Source organism: Electrophorus electricus, chromosome 15 (assembly GCF_013358815.1).
Source record: "Electrophorus electricus isolate fEleEle1 chromosome 15, fEleEle1.pri, whole genome shotgun sequence".
In the NCBI taxonomy this organism is placed as follows: Eukaryota; Metazoa; Chordata; class Actinopteri; order Gymnotiformes; family Gymnotidae; genus Electrophorus; species Electrophorus electricus.
The window spans coordinates 14,381,965-14,402,129 of record NC_049549.1 but is presented as its reverse complement, the minus strand read 5'-3'; the positions used below and the strand labels follow the sequence as shown (position 1 = coordinate 14,402,129).

General features: G+C 42.9%; 2 protein-coding genes across 2 annotated transcripts; one reads left to right on the top strand and one right to left on the bottom strand.

The window, feature by feature from the left end:
• The first annotated feature begins 158 nt into the window (after positions 1-158).
• On the top strand, positions 159-4,691 carry zgc:152863 (uncharacterized protein LOC562658 homolog). The gene is made up of 5 exons (XM_026997771.2): positions 159-327; positions 1,491-1,592; positions 1,874-2,080; positions 2,697-2,838; positions 3,014-4,691. Exons 2-5 carry the CDS (start codon positions 1,505-1,507, stop codon positions 3,342-3,344), a joined length of 768 nt encoding a protein of 255 aa, XP_026853572.1. The 5' UTR covers positions 159-327; positions 1,491-1,504; the 3' UTR covers positions 3,345-4,691.
• Positions 4,692-5,286: 595 nt separating this feature from the next.
• On the bottom strand, positions 5,287-17,228 carry hif1al (hypoxia inducible factor 1 subunit alpha, like). Its single transcript, XM_026997755.2, has 15 exons — positions 17,112-17,228; positions 13,002-13,192; positions 12,687-12,841; positions 12,090-12,174; positions 11,896-12,008; positions 10,853-11,040; positions 9,511-9,617; positions 9,154-9,301; positions 8,797-9,017; positions 8,171-8,307; positions 7,980-8,075; positions 7,761-7,885; positions 7,478-7,583; positions 7,271-7,385; positions 5,287-7,051 (listed from the first exon to the last, which is right to left on the bottom strand). Exons 1-15 carry the CDS (start codon positions 17,129-17,131, stop codon positions 6,975-6,977), a joined length of 1,884 nt encoding a protein of 627 aa, XP_026853556.2. The 5' UTR covers positions 17,132-17,228; the 3' UTR covers positions 5,287-6,974.
• Positions 17,229-20,165: the final 2,937 nt, after the last annotated feature.

The window sequence follows — 20,165 nt, the reverse complement described above, 5'->3', positions numbered from 1 at the left end:
ATAAACCTCAGCGCAATTTCCCGGCGCACTGATGATGATCTGCCGTGTACTGACGGTTCGCGTGGGAGACTTTTCGCCCCGATCCCGGGCGGAGCTGTCGCGAGCCCTCAGCCAATCGGAAGTCTCGCTCTTGGTGCGAACACAGCTGAGCGGTGAGTCATCTTGACAGAATCATGAAACAGATGCACTTGTTGAATTGCATCCCATTCATTTCGAGTGCGCTCTTTGTGTTCAAACACATCGCGTTACCGAAGAAAATGCACTAGAGATTTACCTGATAACCACCTCCAGCCTGCCACGATTCATCAGCCATTACTTCGCCGTTAGGTAAGTGGTGTTTAGGTTCGTTTTGGTTGAGCTGTTGGCCGTGCGCGAGTCTCGGGTTTTTTCAATTTTATGAAATTGCCGGATGAGTCTAGAATAGGCACGTGAGCACAGGTTTTCGGACGTTTTTAAATACATATCTCTTGTTCAGTTTCTCACGTCGCTGATGGTGAATAAAGATCTAGACCCGTGTTCACGGTGCAGAAATAGCCATGGTAAATGATGCTATGATAAGAATTCAGGTAAAGAATAATGGTTTGGTAATGGCAACTTAGTTAAATAATTTTCAAATGCATATTGCCAAACTAAAGTAGTTCAGATCACAATCCAGCTAGGTGATTGCCTTATTTATGTTTGGTCTTGCTTGCGTTTTTCTCTTATAAGTAGCCATGCTGGGACTTGGGGTCCATATAAGGCTATTGGTGGATTTATTTATTTATAAATTATTACTTGTTTTCAGTTTTCTTAAGCTACACACTTGTCTCTTTCTTTACTTACCAGCACATCTATCTATGCAGTGGCAATAAATGCCACTGGTTAACCCTTTTATACTATATTTAATTATGTCTCAAGCCACCTATGGTGTTTGCTGAGGTGCCTTTTGCCAGTGTGTAGAAATGATGCCCAGCCCTGAAGGAACATTTCTCCTAAAGCCTGCACAGATTGTGCCTCTGTATTTACTAAGGTACAGCGAAGACGGCCCACTGTGTTTATATTTTTGCTTTGCTGTCTGTGTTACTTTCAGAAGTTTACAGGAAGCTGTGGCATAGCTAATTATTAATTTTAACCCTAATCTTCTGCTGCAGTGCACTTTCACATCATGATATATAATGCACTCATTTTCTCAAGCATGCAGCGCTCCAGGCATGTCAGGTTCTGTTCTATGGTTAGGGTAAGGGTGTGGTGTTTACCAGCTGTTGCAATTGCAGCTGTACTTGGCCTCCACCTCTTTCTGTAAAACCAAACAAGTCTGCGTTTAGCAACACTGCAGGCCTTAAACTATCGAAAGCCCAATCTGGAGTGGGGTTTACATCATTAAGACCTCTTCCATATCTGTGATCGGACACGTTTTTATGTGAAAATCTGTGCGCTCTCACTCACTTGGATGCTGTGGCAATAATATGTTTGTCTGGCGCTTAATGCCTTCGTGTGTATTGTACCACTAGGATTAGAGACTTTGATGTCTGCACTGCGACTGTGGCCATGTTTGGACGCTGTCCTGACCTTTGCGATCTTCATCTCGTCCATCCTCCCAGACATTGCCACGGGTATGACTCCGTTAGTCACTTCAAAATTTGCCAGGGCAGATCTTAATTGACCCATTATATTTCTTCGTACGTGATTCATCACTGAGCTCTTATATTTTACGTAATATATTTATTACTGTCAACTAGCAACTGAGTTTATTTGTAGCTATGTGATGTGGGTGTTTTCATTTTGTTGTACGGCACACACATATAGATGCCTTGTACGAAAAGGGTTTACCCAGAGCACCACAGTTTTTAGAGGAACTTGTGTAGATGTACTAATTTTAATTCTCTTCCTCTAGGACTCTCAGGTCAGAGCTGCCCTCACCCAGTTATCCCAGAGCATGGTGGCTTTTACTGTAAGCCCTCTCCATGCAGGGGCTTCACTCAGAAGAGCTTTATCTACTACTTCTGCGAGACGGGCTACAGCCTGCCAGGCCGGGTTCACCGTTCCAAGTGCCTCAAAGGGCAGTGGACCCCCAGTGTGCCCACATGTGTCCCTAACACAGGTAAGAGGGTGAGCCAAGCCCTGGTAAACTGGGCAATGAAGATATCTAGTCTCGTTTGAAACATGGGCTTTCTGCAAAGACAACATGTCACATATTCATGTATTGTAACAGAGACTGATACATATTAACGGAATGAATGACCTGGCTAAGAGCAGTTGATCTTTAGTTCTGCATTTTAGGTAGAGGAACTGTTCCGGGATCGGACGTAGACATGCAGAAAGCTTTAGTGAATGACCTACATAAGCTTCATGTGGCATGCAAGCAAAGTGCAACCCAAAGGCTTTGTGCTCCGCTCACAGCAGAAAAGGCTTCCTTTTTTTTTTTTTTTAGCTCAGCCACAGCGACAGGAAACCAAGAGCGAACGGGAAATGAGCCAAGCCATCATGTTAACCAATATTTCTTGTTCTGTGATGAATTTAGAGCCCTCGGAAAATGACTGCGTCATGGGGTACAAACACTACCGTTATCTGCAACACATCCACGTTGCCTAAAGTTTGGTCAGCTTCTGCTTGCATTCCAGTTGCAGAACACGCCTCCGAATAAGGCCAGCGGTGGCAGCTCTGTTCGAGTGCTCGTCTTGTGTAGGTTAAACGCTGCACGTATTTTGTTCTCATAGCTGGGCATGCTAAACACGAGGACAGAAACACCAGCTCTATGCCGAGCATTGCTACAACGGCTGTTGGAGTGTCCATCTTTCTGCTGACCGCCACAGCCTGCATGGTTATCAAGTCTCGTTTCTACCCATGTCATTCACAAAGGTATGCTACCGCAGCCACGTTGCCATGGCAACAGTAGTACTAGTATCGCTGGTTTACAAAAGCGATATTTTTCTCAGTTAATAATTTACAATAAAATATCTACTTGCATATAAAACAAACGGATTCTTTGATCTGAATAGCTTGCACTCAGCGTCGTCCTGTGTCGCTCTTTCAGCCGACGATCGTCGGACCAGGTGGACTTGGTCGTGGACGGCTTCCCCGTGTCTCTGCCCACCTACGAGGAGGCAATCTATGGCAGCTGGGGCCAGCGCCTCCCGCCTTTTCGGGGGCCAACTCGGCTCCTGCTCGCCTCATCAGAGCACAGCCCCCTGTCGTCCCTCATCCAGTCCGACTCGAGCTGTTCCGCGGGCGAGGTGAATCATAGCGTGGACATGCTGACGCAGCCGCCACCCTACGAGGAAGTCCCTGTGCGGGTGGCAGACGACAGGAACGAGGAGGATGCGAGGGTGCCGAACATTGCACTTACTGCGGAGAAGGACAACTAACGAGTGAGGCGCGTCCACTCTCCTGCATGCTTCTGACTGTCCTCCCTCTGGGCCAGAATGCCGGTGGTTTGTGGCTGTCGACACAGGGTGACTCCTAGCCCCTAGTTCTTAAGTAATCCGTGTCCTTGAGATTTCTTTTCCTTAATCTTAATGAAAGCCTGCGGCTGAGAGCGTGCGGATATTCAGCAAACATAGCGACGATTTTGACTGTATGAGGACTACGTGATATGCACAGCAATGTTGATTGTTTAAAGTTTTCAGTGGACCTGGAGACATGTTTATCATTACCCTCAGTGAGGACACTAGACCACAGTGGTCGCAGGGACATGCATAATAACCCAAGCATTGCATTAGATGAATGTTGACTTTCTTTTGTGGGACCCAACATGACTGCAGTGAGCAGTTATTGTTTAGAGGAGAATGTAAAAAGTAGAATGTAACCCTAGCAGAACGGGGCGATTTGATGGCGTCACCTGCACGCATGCCTCAAGCACAGACTCGCCCAGGCTCAGAACCAGAGCTGAGGTGGGATTTTGCTTGGATTGTTCTTGCGAGAAGCTTCCCTTTGCACTGAGGCTCCCCTTAGACTCTTCACTCTGTTCACTGTGTCTAGTTTACAGTGACTGCTAACTGTTGCTGCAACGGAACACCTTTATTTATAACGGGTGGAATTTTGTATAGAGTGTACAGTAGTTAAAAACCATTTAGGTGGAAGGCATCGGTTTAAAGTTGTTCCCTGATGGTGTTTAGGAGCAGTACAGACTTGAAGCACACTTGCTGTAATGGCATTCTGCCTTTCTTTTACTGTTTAACTAAAAATAGTGGCCTGTTATGTTACTATAATGTTTCAGATTTTACATACATGTATTTAGCATTTCTCAAATAATATATAAATATCTTAATGTTATAATTGATAACCCTTTTGAAGTGAATTTAATTAAAAAGATTCCATTTTAAAACTGGTCAGTGCTGCTTTTATCTATTTATGTATTTATTTATGTATTTAAACATCTCACAGCTCATTGCAATAACTTATTTAACAGATCTGGTGATGTCAGGGCATGTAGAAAACAACATCATTTTCTGTGCCACAGGTAACCGTGTCTTAATGTTTGGTTTCTTTTATAAAGAAAGTACACTGGTGGTTAACACTGCAGCAAGGGTTGCTGGCTCAGTTAACAAACAAAGGCATTGACCTGGATAACTGAGTTTTTCAAAAACTAGGATGCATTTCCTGAGACGCTACCATTGTGATGCACATGATGTTTTTACTGCATTCTTTCCACTAAATCCACTGCTCCAAAACACACAATGTCGATGGTGTGTTTATTAACTATTACTATTTAATGTTGAATGACTGCTTGATAAATAAGCATGTAATAATTATTACTATTTATTATTAATTTATTAGTTATGTTGAATGTCTGTGCTTTGGTAAATAAGTGCAGTGTTCAATTTATTTGTGTGAAGCATGTTGAACAAAAGGTTGAAAGAATGTGGTGTGAGAGTGGGGAGTATTGTTTAGTTTAGGGAACGGCCCTGTTTTCAAAGTACTATTCTCCAACTCAACATCCAGGGCACCTCCTGTATCTGAATCTGGAAAAAAAAACAAAAACCTTTGTAGTGCACAGAGGCATGTAGTACCAAACACAGATTACAGAAAGTCTGTAGTTTAACTGGCATCTCTTCTCTCAAATGCATATAACTATTCTTTTACTCTGAAGCATAACATTTTGGGTTTCAAATTAACAGTGAAAAACTTTGTTTTAGTAGGTGACTTCCCTTAAATGTATAAACATGAATATACAAATACCTTTATATGAATATAAAATACTGGCATATAAGTGGTAACTAATATTTGCTTTCATTTAGGCCTTTTTCCTTTCTTTTTAAAGAAAAAATAGTGATTGATTTTTTTTTTTTCAATTACAGAGCTCTAATAAACATATTTAAACCAGTTTATTGTATTTCTGTTAATTCAGGCAATACAAGACATGGTTAAAAGTTTGGAACTGAAACAAGACATACACGCTTGTAAGTCGAAATACAAGAAAGAAACGAAAGAACAAGGTAGGGCTAACAGAGTCTAAAGTCTAACAATGTACTTTAAGGCCCCTCAATTTGGATCTTAAAAAACTTTAAGAACACATCTTTGATTTCTCTCATTTCTAGCCCATTCCATCCAAGAAACAAAACGCACACAATACTGAAACATACCCATGACAACATTTCCAAATGTGAGAACTATTCCAGCATCACGAGAGAAAGCTGACCCAGTATACTGCTACACTATAAGATCAAAAGGCAACATTTTTATCAGTTGTAAAAGGAACAGACCAAAAGCATTTCACTAGTGTCCTCCCCTTCTGTTAAACCTCTGTCACACTCAATAGGGACTCCTATGAACGTTTACAAAAACACAGAGAACCACACTCAACAGTGAGTGAAACTAGAGATTCCCCCATACCCGGGCTTCTAACTACAGGAAAAAAAGCACACAAATTTGTAAGAGATGGGAAACGGGGCTCGCTGATTAAGTGCGCCTCGCAAAAGGGATGCGCGCAGAGGAAATCGGGAAAGAGGCATGAAAAACAAAACATTAGAATCTGTAGTTCAACAAATATTCTATTCACGTACATGTTGCATATGCAAACGTATATAAAATGCTTTATAAAAAGATGCCACTGAAAAAATGGGAGTATTTGTTGCGTTTGACATCCATGGTGCTGATCACATGTCAGTAATCCATTTAAAAGGTCTGATATTAAGCAAGATCACTAATTTCAAATGGAAACACCAGGACAAATATTTTCAGTCCCCCAAAACAATTGGCAGGGCTGAGGTTGCCCAACACGAAGCACTATAAATTATGGTGTGGGATTTTGCTAAAGGCACGCTGCCTTGAAAACCAGGCGACATTCGGAAAACCTTTTGGACATATTCACTTCCACGGTAGAACTGTTCAAACCGAAAGAGAGAAGACACTGGTAGTCTCGGGCACCCGAGGTTGTTCAACATTTAACTGTTCCATCCCTGTTTTGAAACTGAGGTCTGCGTGAAGGATGTATGCTTGGACCAGGACTGGTTTCGCTAGCCTGCTATTTTTGAGGCAGATGTGCTGAAGCACGGTAAGGGAGGCGGTTTAAGAAAGCTCCCCTTGTACGTAGGCAGTCCATAACACCAGATGTCCAGATCCATAGAGACTTCTGGAAGTCTAGTCAGAGGATGCTGGTTCAAGCCCTAATGAAATACACCGGGCTCTGCTCGCACTCTGCTGTTCCTTGGTCTTAAGTGGAAGACTCAACAATCCCTTCCTTCATGCCCCAAATAAACTGCTGTTTTCAAAGCGGTTTTAAATTTGCAGAGAATCGATAACTCAGTATTCTTCATCTGTGCTTTTATCACTACTTTTATGTGCGTTTTATGTGCTACAGATTCTTTTGTTTCAGTTGTGGTGCGCAGGCGTTAATTTCACACAGCTGTCACGCTGAATGTGTCCAAGCTGTCGTTAAAAAAAAAAAAAAAAAGTCCTGGTCAGGTCGGTGAATTCATAACAGGAAGACTGCCAAACAAGGCCGTCCTTAAAGCCAAGCACCATGATTGTAGCTTCATGATCCACGCTCCCCCTTCTCAGGTGAGGGATATTGTCCCAGCTACCTGGCTCATTAAATCCGGCGATCGCGATAAGAACGCATCTCTCATGAGAGCTGTTGGGAACAAATAAGACATGACCACAGCTTAGCAGGGAAAATACTCTGCATTTCAAGAACAAAGTCTACAAATCATACCTTTATCAAAGGTTTATCCAAATCTGTAATTAATCTCTCACTGTGTCCCCCCTCCGGTAGTAGAAAGGCCAGGGACGTAACGATCACTTTGCCGGGACTTGTGATAGTACTATAGTAAACAAGCCCTCTAGTGGCTACCTGCGGTATCGCACACTGTCTGTGTCCCTCCCAGCACGGGGTCTAGGTCTGTCAGCAGCTGGCTCGACTTCCAAGACACGGGCTCCAGCTCGTCTGGACCGTCCAATAGGCCCGTCTGGACCGGAACACACACCCATTGAAAACATTCAGTCCATGCAGACCTCGCTGTTGCTCATACTGTGTTGTGTATGCTGTGTATCTTCTTACCAGAGAGCCATGACTAAGCAGTAGCCCCTCCTCTATGGAACTGTTCTTTTGTCTCTTCTCCCAGCTGGTGGCTAGAGAGGGCAAATCCTTGTCTTCCATCAGACCCCTGTTTAGCAACAGCAGGGCGCGATGACGTGCGTCAGTACACGGTGTTCCTTTAGTTTACATAACTGGCCATAAAACTCGCTTGACGTTGTCCGCTGTAGAAGTGACCGGCTTGTCAGCTGATAAAGGCCGGCTTGTGTTACTCGCTGGCAGCATGTCATCTGCCCGATGTGCCTACCTTTTTCTCGAAGCTGCGCTTGGTACTTCATCTGCCTCGGGGAACTGGGGTAGGAAGGTCAGCTGGAAGTCATCGTCCATGGAGATGTACGGCGCTAGCATTTCCAAATCCATCTCGTCCATATCCTGCAAAATCCCTACGTGAGGAATTTGGCTTCTTCGTTTCCATCACCAGTATGAGCGCCATTGCTAGCAAAGTTAACGAACACCAGGCGCTAACCTCCATCGGCCCTTTCGGAGACGTGCTCTCCTCCGGTTTAAGGGCGAAGAACTTCTCCACGTCGCCGGTGTCCATGGGTGACTCCTCACCGGAGCTCTGCAGGGCAGATAAACGCCATTACTCAAACACGGGTCAGAACGTGAAGGGAGGACATGGCAAAACTAGCACAGGGAGAGGGTGTCGGGACGCACCAGTACCGGTGAGCCCGGGGATGGGCAGTCGAAGATGGGCGCGAGGAGCTGGCGCAGTCTGGGGGAGCAAAGGTCTTTGGGGGATTTGGGCATGCCGTTGGGACTGGCCGGTGGGCCGAAAGACAAATCTGTGTCCTCTGCAGTAGCAGGAACAGAAAAACAACAAGAACAACAACAACAAAAAAATGTACCACCACAAGAGGGCGCATGAAACAAGGCTTGTTGAGCAACAAGTGTGATAAAATATGAGCTGCTTTGCGTTGACGCATAACGTCAGTGGTGACAGCCAAAGCTGCTATCACTGCCAACAAGAATATAAAGTACAGCATCTCCCAGTTGACAAGATGCAAATTATATACTGCAATTATCTCAGAACACGAGAATAACTGGCATTACTTCACCAAATAAAAATAAAAGTGGCAGGATTAAGTTTCCTTTAAAATTTTTTTTTTTTTTTACAAGAGAAATAATTATTTTGGAAAACTACAGTTCTCCTTTAAGAGCTTGTCTGACTTACTCGCTTACTGTCAGCTGAGGACCTGAGAACCTATTCGTACCATAACTGGGAAATGACTTGGTCAGACCTCCAAGGTAACCTGAGGAGTGAGGGCGTGTTAATGGTCCACCTGTCAGCGGTATGACGGCGTCGCCTGGGGCTGGTGCCAGCCGGAGCAGGTCCTTGGGATTGTCCTTCAGCGTGTGGAAGAGCTCAGAACTGCTGCAGTCGCTGCCGCAGTCGCTCAGCCGGTCCTGCAAGTCCTCCACCTCCATCACGGCCGGGCTCGGAGCCGTCTGCTCACTCCGTGTCTGCTCCACGGAGAACACCACGTCCGCCTGCTCCACCCCGCTGGAGACAAAGAGGGACAGCGCTTAAGACCTCGGTCCGGTACGCGCCGGAGTTTTGATGGTCACTGTTTACTGGTTCTTGGTGAGACTGGCAGATATGCAAAAGAGGAAAGGATCACAAAAGAAGGTCCGAGTACCTGAGTATAAAGTTGAGGCACACCACGGCCTCGGGCTGGGAGGTCTTGCTGTTGTAGAGAATGGTGGCCTGTGTCTCAGCCCATACGAAACCTCCGTTCTTGGCGAGGAAACGGTACTGGTTGGTGCATACCTGACCTTTGGTGAGCACTATGGAAAAGCAGAACACATCAAATGTCTGTCCAAAATTCACTAGAAACTAAACACTTTGGGTTTCTTTTCTTCACAATTCTGAATCTTTTGTACTGCCATCTGAACTGTGAATATGTTATATATTAATTCCCAAATGTAGTACATGTGCCATTGTAAGGATGATCATTGCCAAGTTTTATTGCCTATTCATAACCATTGTTACTTACAGATGTGCAAGCTCTTTGTCACATGATCAAAATCCAGCGCATGGAAAAACTCATAGGCAGATCGGCCAATCAGCTCTTCGGGTTGGTATCCAACAAGCTCAGTCACCCTGTGAAGAGAGTTCCTTATAAACTATTGTTTTGGCCACAAGTCTCACAGTACTTTATAAAGAGATCTGTATAAAGTCAGCCACTATTTCAAATGAACTTTGGCTGGTGGTCCTGGTGTCCCTGTGTGTCCAACAGGTATAAAATGTTCAGGCATTATTTATAGAAAGCCGGTTAGGAGCCACCTTATCTAAAAATAGCTGCACACTAAGTTCCCACTCTGACCACAAAGGGGTGACTTTGAGCAGAATCCATGGGACATGTGACATTACGTTTCTCCACCCTAGATAAAGGCAGCCTCTACTTCTCATGTAAGAATTCACCACTCGTCCACTGACAGTAGCACAGCAGATTATATAATGCTGTAACAGAAAACTGACTTTGTAAGTGGATTTCAAATCAGCAAATAATGCATGTCTAAAAGGGTTAAAGAAACAGTGGATTAAACTAAACAAATTGCTCTTTGTATGTTTCCTGCAGTTCCCATTTTAAAAAGCAGAGAAGTAATGATGTCATCCTCCAGTTTTGTAACAGAATTTAATAAAGAATTTATTAATGCTTCCATTTCGGAAGCAGTGAGGTGAAACACTTGTGACCTACTGAAATCACCAACTGCACTACACACTATACAAGCCAACTAAATTCAATGAGAAAAACATGGTTTCTGCAAGTAGGCTCCGCAGTTATTCTTAGTACTGAGAGCACAAACACAAACATACACACACGCGTGCGCACACACACAAACACACAGACAGAGTCACTGCATCCTTTGCCAAAGGAGATGAACAGAGTTCAGTCCTTCAGACAAACATGCCTGACCTGCCAGATGACTGTGTGGGGCTCATTTTAGTATGCAAGAATGTTTCATGCTGTGTGCAACAACTGCTGCGCAGTATATCTTGTTAATCTTTATTGCAGTGTCGAGCTTTTCAACACTAATATCACGGATATCGCAATTTTACACGAGCCCTCTCACACAACACTGGAGTACGTTCTTCTGAAGATTCCTGACCTACCTCAGACATTTCTACGGAGTGTCCTGTGGGTATTTTAAAGAATGCAATGCAACAAGTGTAAACAATTTTGGTCAAAGTAACAGACCAGCTTTAACGATGTCACATTAAGGCAAAGCACGCTGCAATTCTACTATATATAGCAGTATAACCAAATGATACGACCGCGCATCAAATAGCCCTGAGGCACGAGGCAAAGGCCAGGCACAGCCCTGTTCTCTCACCGGCCGTCGCACTGTGTGAAACTCAGCTCCATGGAGTGGCGTGTGAGGAAAGTGCTACTATCCAGGGGGAACTCCACGCAGCCTGGGTGGGGGATGGGCTCACACAACAGGATGACGTAACTTCCGACGGGGGAGGAGCCCTCCGCGTTACTGCTGAATGTCTGGATGTGGCCTTTGCAGTGAAGCACCTGGACACCGAGCGGAACAGAACAGAACAGAAAAGACCACATTTCTGAAGCCCACTGCTTGCAACCCCCGTTCTGAATAAACACATGAAACCGGCTGAAGTAGTTCTAGTTGGCTGACGAACTGACCTAACTATTAGCGCGAGACAGATCAAAGCAGTCTCCTGTGTGGTATTACTGGAGAACTCATCGCAGCAAGTTCTGCTGCAATCTCTTCATCAGACCTAACAAACATCGACTGTCGTAGGCCGTTTGGTAATTACCCAGCAGCTGGCCTGAATCCAGAGGCAAAGGTGGCACTTCTACAACAGTCACGCTGAAGCAGGACTGCCTCAAAATACAAGCGATCTTGAACACTATTCAAATCAGATAGCTAAGCACCCATCAGATGTATTAACTTTTTATTAACAGTTTTTATTAACAGCACGCAAACCTATTACAAATTATAATCAGATGGCTATTTTGATGAGGCAATAAAAAGAATATTGCTAACTGTAAAATTCTTATCTGATGATCAGTGTTTCACCCTCGGCAAATAGAACTATTGAAACACGGTAATTGATTGGGATTCCTTCGGTCTTATCTTGATCACTGTTATTGTCTAAACAATTTCCCCACCACTGACCAATCAAGAGCGAGCACGGCCAAGCATGCCCCCCATCCCAAACACCAGCACCAGCACGTTCCACGGCTGCAGGATGTCAGGCTGGGAAGAACAAGCTGTTGATGCAAACACTGATAACAGCAGCGCTTTTGTGGTGGACACTGTGTGGGGTGGGTTGAGAATTCTACACGACTAGAACTCACATGCTAAACTTGGTCTCAGGACGGCGAGCTAACGGCGCAGTGCACAGTTACCTTCCAGGCGGCGGCCTTGATGTTCACGGTCCTGCCGCGGCTTGTGAGGGTGCTCTTCATCCGCAGGAAGAAGTTGCACTCCGTACACCTCTCCACCTTCTTCTTGGAGAGGCCTGCAGGAAACAGCACAGGCTGGGATTGACTTGGCCCTCTCGATGCCAGCAACGTAGTCCACACCGGGAAGAAGGTGTTACCTGGTTTGGTGGTGAGCAGGTCTCTCAACTCCTCTTGATCACAAGGGTGGATGAAGTCATACACGCTCTGTCCGAGCAGATCCATCTAGACGACAGCATGTTGGAAATATTCAAGGAAAAAAAATCAGGACATCCCATTTTTCAAAAGGTGATTAAAAGGATTTGCTTGAGGTATGTCCAAGGTTACATAGGAGAGCTACTGCAAGACCCAGCGTCTTTGAAGCTGTTTTTTTTTTTTTGCTCATGGCTCTGTTTTTTTTTTGCTCACGGTACTTTGGTCAAACATGCTCAAATCCACCCCACAAATCCTTCTAGACTGCAGTACCAATTTAGCTGAACCTCTTGGCAAAATGTCCTTAGTGAGCTGACTACATGATCCCAGTATAGACAGGCCACTATTCCAAGTCTGTCAGTAGCATATTAATCCCTGTACAATATGTACTATAACTAGGCCTCTTGCAGCCTGTGTGCTGACTTTAACATGTTTGTATGTGAGGGGAACCAATCGGATCTGATGTTGGTAGCAGTGGTATCCACTGCACCCTGGGGAGAGTTCACCCATCTGAGGACAAGGCCCACCCTACAGGCTGCACTGACCTGGTTGATACCTACGAACTTGCTGACATTGTCGGAGAGGAAGACCATGTCTCCTTCTTCGGTCATCACTAGAACGAAGCCGGCCAGAGCCTGCTGGTAGAAGGTGTCCGTGGGGTCCTCATCCACCACCGTCCCTGGTTCCACCTTGACTGCCGCTGCAGGAAGTGACAGAGGTCAGTGTTCGGCAAGGATGCCAAGGCCCATACGGGCGCATTCAAGCCAAGTCTAGTTTGGACAAAGGGCAAAAGCATGTCTGATCGCTGCAGAAACATGTCGGTGAGCGCATGTCATGGAGCGGCGTGCCCGAGGGCTTACGGGGGTGCAGGAGCTGCCGCATGCGCAGGTAACTGAGGGTCACTCTCATGATGCCAGCTTTGTCCAGGTGGGAGGTGACGCGGCGGGCCAGTGGCAGGGAGTGGGCCAGCTCGTAGAACACCTCCGTCTCCTGGCTCCGCCTACAGCGGGCTGCGTCGCGTGAGCGCACCTTGCGCAGGTCCGAGCTCGGCCTGGGAGGGCAGAGGAAGTAAAGGCAGGATGTGAAGGGCTCTGGGAATGCTGCGATAAGACAAGTGATAGCCTGCAGGAACAGTGAAGACACAGATGCCAAGCAGACGTGAACTGTAACAGTTCTTGAGTGCAAGTTATCCCATAGAAATAAGTCATTCTGTGTGGGTGCGAATAATTTTCCAGTGAAAAGGTGTCTCTGACTTTTCATGTTGGGGGAAAAAAATGCCAATATTTTGCACAAATACAGCAGATGGCTTACAGCCCTTTAGGTTCCATGGTCTAAGAAGACCCCCCACCCCCCCAGTCAAACCTGGACCCCCTCCAGCTCTCGTTAGAGCAGGAATGGAAGTAAAAGAAAGAGCGAAAAACCAGAAACAAGCCAGAAGCCATGAGCTGACAAATCTTTCCTTCTTTTTTGTTGCTAGTTTCAGCTTAACCATGCTGCACTTTATAATGTTCCACTGCCAGCAGTTAAATTATTTTCCAGTCAAAAAGATCTGCCTCAACTCAAGGAAAACAACCCCTTCTAACAGCGCTCTCGCTCCCCTCCCCCGCACAAGCACAGAAGCCAGTCTTGTAGGTATGTTAAAGCATCAGAGCCCATCCTCCAGTCCTCAAATGTTTCACCCTTGACCCCAGCACCACCCTCTGGAACTCCAACTGCACTCTAAATATGCTCCAGGGCCCAGCGTAGCCTCCACTTTTAAAGAAGACTTTTCTCTTTAGATGCACACTAGGTTGACAGAATGCACACCCAAGATACACAGCTGACAAAACACACAGATTCACATTCATCAGATATCCCTCTTCACGAGTGAATGCACAAAGGATTTTCTATATGGTCACAAATGTGTCAGATGTTATTTTCTGCAGGTTTGTCTCATGCTTGGCACGTGTCCTTGTTACGACCGAGGAGCTCACGTTTCAGGCTGCATGCAAACACCATCTGCATTTTCATTAAATTCTATATGCTTTCAGTAAGTTAATCTCTCTACATTTCCTCCATATTTGTTATGACAGAGCTTGAGGTCAAGGAACATTTGCCAGCTCATCCTGTGCAGACATCATTAAAGAGAGCAATTCTGTAGTGTGACCTTCCTTTACACCAGCGTATGGGCTCATGGGTGTGACCTACCAGCATTTAGCAGCAGGAAAGCCCAAAGCAAGTAAGTGATGGAAGTAAGTGACCAAACTCTTAAACCAATAATCCTTAAGCTTCTCCGAATAAACAAAATTCCTGCTGCCAGCACCCTAGAGGTCGCCTCAGGCCAAACCACTGGCGCGCTTGAAAATACCCTTAATATATCTTGGACAGATATCCACTCAGGACCACAGCACTACATGACGCCTTATGGAAATGTGACAATCTCTTAGTTTCATTGATCCTGGAAACTTTGTTCTTTGGTTTGCTGGTTATCACATGACCAGCCTTTTCCATTGGAATATGACATCCTTTGTAGAACTCTCAGAATCTTCAGTGTTTCCCATCCAGTCCTCATGGACTTCCAGATAGTGCATATTCTTCCCCAGCTCCCAGCACACCTGTCCCAGATATTCACTGCTCTTCACTGCTTGCCTCAAGCAAAACCCCCAAACTTCCTGGGAGTCCCACTCTGGAACCCCAGTTTGAAGTTTAAGATCAGAAGTTGCCAAAATAAAAAGTAAATACAAATGTAGAAGAATGCTAATACAACCACATCCAAGTCCCAAGTAAAGCCATTCCTGCCTTCCGCAAGGCACAAGCATTTTGGTGACAACACCACAGCAACAGGATAAATGTGTCACACTTGACCAGTGTGGACCGCGGAATTAAGGCTGAGTTTAGCATCAGTTTAATATGTCCAACTTTCTGGACCCTTTCTGGATTAGAATGCATAATAGGACTATGTTCTGCAGCTGCAGCTTAAAAATATTTGCTGTTGCAGAACCAAACATTTGCCTGCCAGTGGACCTGATTCATGTCTTTTGTACAAATCTCACCCAGAATAGAATTCAGCAACACATAAGTTGCGCAAGATTTTTTTTTTGGTGCGTGTGCGCGCCCAGAAAAAACATGTCAGCAACATGCAGACTAAACCAAGAACATTGTATACTGCACTTATGCCTGCTAAACTTGGGCAAAGCATCACTGTGACTGCACTGCTGCATATTAGAAGTAAAACAATGCTTTGTAATATATTAAAACACGTTGGTTAAAGACAGGACTGAACTTCTTTTCTTTAAAACTATGCTTATTAGGTCACATATATACAACAGACAACTTATTTTAGTTAAGACGCTTACAAAAAATATTGAATTTAATATTTGTTATATCAATATTAGAGAAGCCAGTAATGATTAACAATATATTGGGCCAATTGTGAGAGTGTAAATCTTCATAAGATTCCTAAGTGATCCAGGAAGTGCAGAGTAATTTAAAAAATTGTTCTTCCTTAGGACCCAAGCTGGTGAAATAAAAACCAGACAATGATCAGGGAGAAAAAAAAGAGAAAAATGTGTGTGTGTGTGTGTATATATATATATGCTGAGTAAACAGCCGTTTTTAAACAATTATTATATAATTATTACACAATATTATTATCAAATAAACAATGGGAGTTCATTTAGCATTAAAAGTAAAAATAAAAGCCATAAACCATGCCTGATATAATTTCCCCCATTAAAATCCTGATATCTGTACTTCACCATGATTTGCTACAGCAATAATCGCATGGCTTTAATGTCTGAATGTGGGGCTGCGAGAGTGAGCAATGTAAAAAAGCCGAAAACAAAGCACACAAATAAAGGCTCCTCCTTCGTAACAGCCTGTTTTGTGCTATCGGGTGTGTGTTGTTGCGCACACGTGGAAATAAACCGCACGCCAAGCTGCGCGGCATTCTCCTTCAACCGCCATCGTTTAGGAACACAGTGTCCTCGTACGCACAGCTGGCGCTAAGCCCAAACTTTCATTGGAAAGTACTGACTTGTTGTGGGCTTCTTTGAGAGTAGCGCGGACCTCGTGGCTTCCACTTTCTGGCCCGGGCAGGCATCTGCGCCTAATTCTGTCCTCAGTTCCGATCCAAATGGTGAGCAGTTCAGAACCTCGATGTTATCCGCAGGGTTCGAGTGACTTCAGGTGAGAATAGTCATCAGTTCACAACAAAGATGAACATGGAAGCGGGCTACATCAAAAGAACACCATGTACCCTGCGACCGTCCGAGTACCCAAACAGGCTACTTTTTACCCCCTACTAACCAACTCTCACAACGAAGGTTCCTTCTATACAAACGTTTGCCTTTTGATATGCGTAGACATTTGTCGTCACTTTTTGTTTTCTTTCATGTGCTACATGTTAATGATGCTCATTTAAATGCACGTTTTGATATTTGGGGGAAAAGATTTAGACACAAACAATAAAACATGTTAAAACAGCACCCATTTCCCAGACGTATTTTAATACCGTTTTTTAAAATCATGGATTTAATTTCTGAATTTTGCCGCAGATTATTTTGCACTCTTGACGGTGTCCAATTATACACTGCTATAGCGTTAATGTAAAGTATTTATACAACTATTCCTTTTTGTTTCAGTTTATAGGGTATATAATCGAATCTGCTACTAGTCCTGGTGCGACTGCTTTGTTTTCTAATATGGGCTACGCTGTTATGTACCCGTGTATTTTTTTTACCTTTGCCCTGTTAACTTTTCAATCTAACACAAAACAACCAAAATAAATCTAGCGATGTGTGGATTGTAGTCGTCTTTCTAACCAAATGGGGAGAGGGATTGAGAAAACTAGCTAGTCAGCACTGAGAAACAGCACACAGCAGGACTGCTGTGTTAACCTTGCAGTGTGCAACACGTAGCTCTCTGTAATTCAGAGCTCTTCTTCCTGCATATAATGCAACACTAAAGAGAATCGCATGCAAAATACTCACCTTTTAGGCCCAGAGTCCATAACGGCTCAGGTGAAGACACGCAAATTCCAATATGAGTAATCGTAGCGAGCCACAGTCTAGCTGGACAGGTTCACTCTTAAAGGGTTATAACCTCAGAGTTGTTTATCACGATCTTTAGAGGAGGCGCTTGAAGAAAATGCAAATACTCGTTTATCAAAATAAAAGTCACGGTGAAAGGGGTGGGGGAAAAGAATGTTTACAGGAAGTATAATTTCAGAAGTTCTTTTTTTTTTTGGTTTTTAGTATGTGTGTATCAATCAATCAGTCAATAGATTAATCAATTAGTCAGTTTATTTTCAAGAACATAGGCCTATAACCAGCTAGCTCATAATTCCACATACATTTGTGCATATGCATATAAGAATTTGGTTACAAACAAGTCAAATTTACATTAAATTTAATCATGTATACATAATACATGTATACACACAGAATATAGAAAAGGGATAAAAATTGATAATGGTGCATTACAATGACACAATGATCATCATCTCTGCATTACATAATGTATATATGTTAGTTTCCATGCATACAAATATGCAAATATATACAAAATCTGTGTAAATATTATGTGTTAGGGAGAGATCATTTAGATATTTATTGGCCTGCTGGATGCTGACATGTCTTCCTTTGGTGTGAACCATATACCTAAATATTTATAGCAATTAATTATTTCAGTCTGCTCACCAGAAAGACACCACTTTTCATTTTTGTCAAGAATGCTGCCACTTCTTCTAAAAACATGATTTTTGTTTTAGTCAAAACTAACTACTTTTATACCATAAGAAATGCAAACGCTTTCCAGCTGTACAATTTGTTTCTGTAATCCCCTGTGTCTGCTATAATTGTATCATCAGCATAGAGTAAAATCAACAACTCTGTTATTTTCAATCTGAATATCATTATACTTTTCCTTTGGAAAAGATTTGTCTTGTTCTGGTACTACAGCTAAAATATTTTGTCAACCCATTCAGTCCTTTCACACCTTGTACTCACAAGTTGTGAGTATACAGACTTCAAGACACTAAAACCCTTTCAACAAATATCATATACAATACAGAAGACTATGCTGAACACTGTCAAATGCTTTTGAAAAAACAGTGAATATACAATATATTTTACTTTTATGCTTTGTAATGTGTTTCTAAACAGGTGATGTTAAAAAAAAGTTGACATGAAACTATACAAGTAAAAATATTATCCATTGTGAAATAACCTGTCCTATAGGTTATAGAATCTATTGTTGTTCTTCATAGAATCTATTACTTTCTTCCACAAAAAATAGTAATCTCTGATTCAAAATCTTTCTAAAAATGTAACCAATGACACAGAGCACTGAAATTCCTCTGTAATTTTCTGTATCATTTCTGTCCCCACTCTTGTATACTGGACAGATTACATCTTCACACCAAGTTTCAGGGAACTCACCAAGATGTAATACCTTGTTATTTAAAGAAAGCATAACCGGGCATAACATATGAAGACATGCCTTCAAGATTTCAGTGACAGTGTCATCTAGACCTTGTGCTTTTCCATTGCTCAGTGTTCCCTTATTTTATTTTTTATTTTTTGAGTAGTGTATAGTTAAGAAACAGAGATTCAAAAATTTATGTAATAGTAGGAAAAAGTACCATTACGCAAATGTTTTGATTAATGTGTTACAGGATAATGCACAACAGCAGTGAAAGAAAATCAATGGCTCCCGTGTCGTCCACCTGTTCTGTGTTATTTGTAATCATCTTGAGTGTATATATGTCCCCTGTGTTGTGGTGCATGTTGTTGGTGTTTAAGGTGTACCAAGCGTGTGTGTTGCATTATATGTATCATTTGTGTAATGAATAAATGTCTGTTTAATCGTGCCCCTTCCCCGCATCCTGTTTGCAAGGAATCATCATACTCACAATCTATCCATTTCAGTCTTATCCAAGGAGTTGCATTACTATTTTTTTTCTTAACTGATTCTGAGTCATCCAATTTTATCCTTATGGGAAATAATAAGTGCAGATGTTCGGATATAGCAACATTTAACATCTCAAAGTCCAAGACATAAAAGACATCCAAGTACAAAATGTTCACTAGATACAATAAAGATGTTACTCACACTGCATCCAATTGCAGGCAAAAAGGTAAAATTACCATCACTGTCTTTGCTCATTCATAATATGGACATTTTAAAGTACAAAACAAATTCAAAAGAGAATAACAGTATAATATGACATAAATACAAACATGTATTTATGTACATATACACAGATAGTATGTGTATAGCTCTTATACTATGACTCCTTGTAATGTATAATTATTTGTATAGTCACTTTATGAACATAAACATTGTACCTATATTCACTGGTTAATTTTATTAAGCACTGTATACTTGTCTTATAGCTACATGTTATTTGTGTACAATTACAAACTAGTAATTGTGTTAGCCTAAATCATAAATCTTCCATTGTCTATTCTGTTCACTATAGGTCAGTTAATAACCACAGACTGACTGTTTATCAGGTTGTTAACAGGGCTACTACTGATGTCATATTATATTGTCATAATAGCATGGTTGTGGGTGTTGAGCTATTTAGCAGACACCACATTTTTGCTGGGGTTTTTACACGCCAGTGTCACCCTTGGATAGATAGCAGTCTTTAACTACAAAATATCCAGCCTGCAATGGTTTTATGATGCAATGGTTTTATGACGCCAGTGTCACTCTTGGATTGATAGCAGTCTTTAACTACAAAATATCCAGCCTGCAGACTAACCACCTATACAGAGTTTACAAAGTATACAGAGGATTACTAACACAAGTGGTATATGCCAAAACGTAGGCTACACATTCTGTACACCTGTAAGGAAGGTATTCCTAATAAACTACATGGTAATTAATGCACACCACACACACACACACACATATCCATTTTCAAGGAAAATCCCCCCTATATATATATATATATATATAAAGAGAGAGAGAGAGAGAGAGAGAGAGAGATCTAGATATCTATTTTCAAGGAAAATCCTCATTGTAGCGTGTGTGTG

Coding starts and splice junctions, on each gene's coding strand:
- hif1al (XM_026997755.2), bottom strand. CDS start 17,131: ATGGACTCTGGGCCTAAAAG. Junction 8,076..8,170: donor CCCCGGGCTCACCGGTACTG/GTGCGTCCCGAC, acceptor TCTGCCCTGCAG/AGCTCCGGTGAGGAGTCACC. Junction 7,386..7,477: donor TGCTTAGTCATGGCTCTCTG/GTAAGAAGATAC, acceptor GTTCCGGTCCAG/ACGGGCCTATTGGACGGTCC.
- zgc:152863 (XM_026997771.2), top strand. CDS start 1,505: ATGTCTGCACTGCGACTGTGGCCATGTTTGGACGCTGTCCTGACCTTT. Junction 2,081..2,696: donor CACATGTGTCCCTAACACAG/GTAAGAGGGTGA, acceptor TTGTTCTCATAG/CTGGGCATGCTAAACACGAG. Junction 2,839..3,013: donor TACCCATGTCATTCACAAAG/GTATGCTACCGC, acceptor TCGCTCTTTCAG/CCGACGATCGTCGGACCAGG.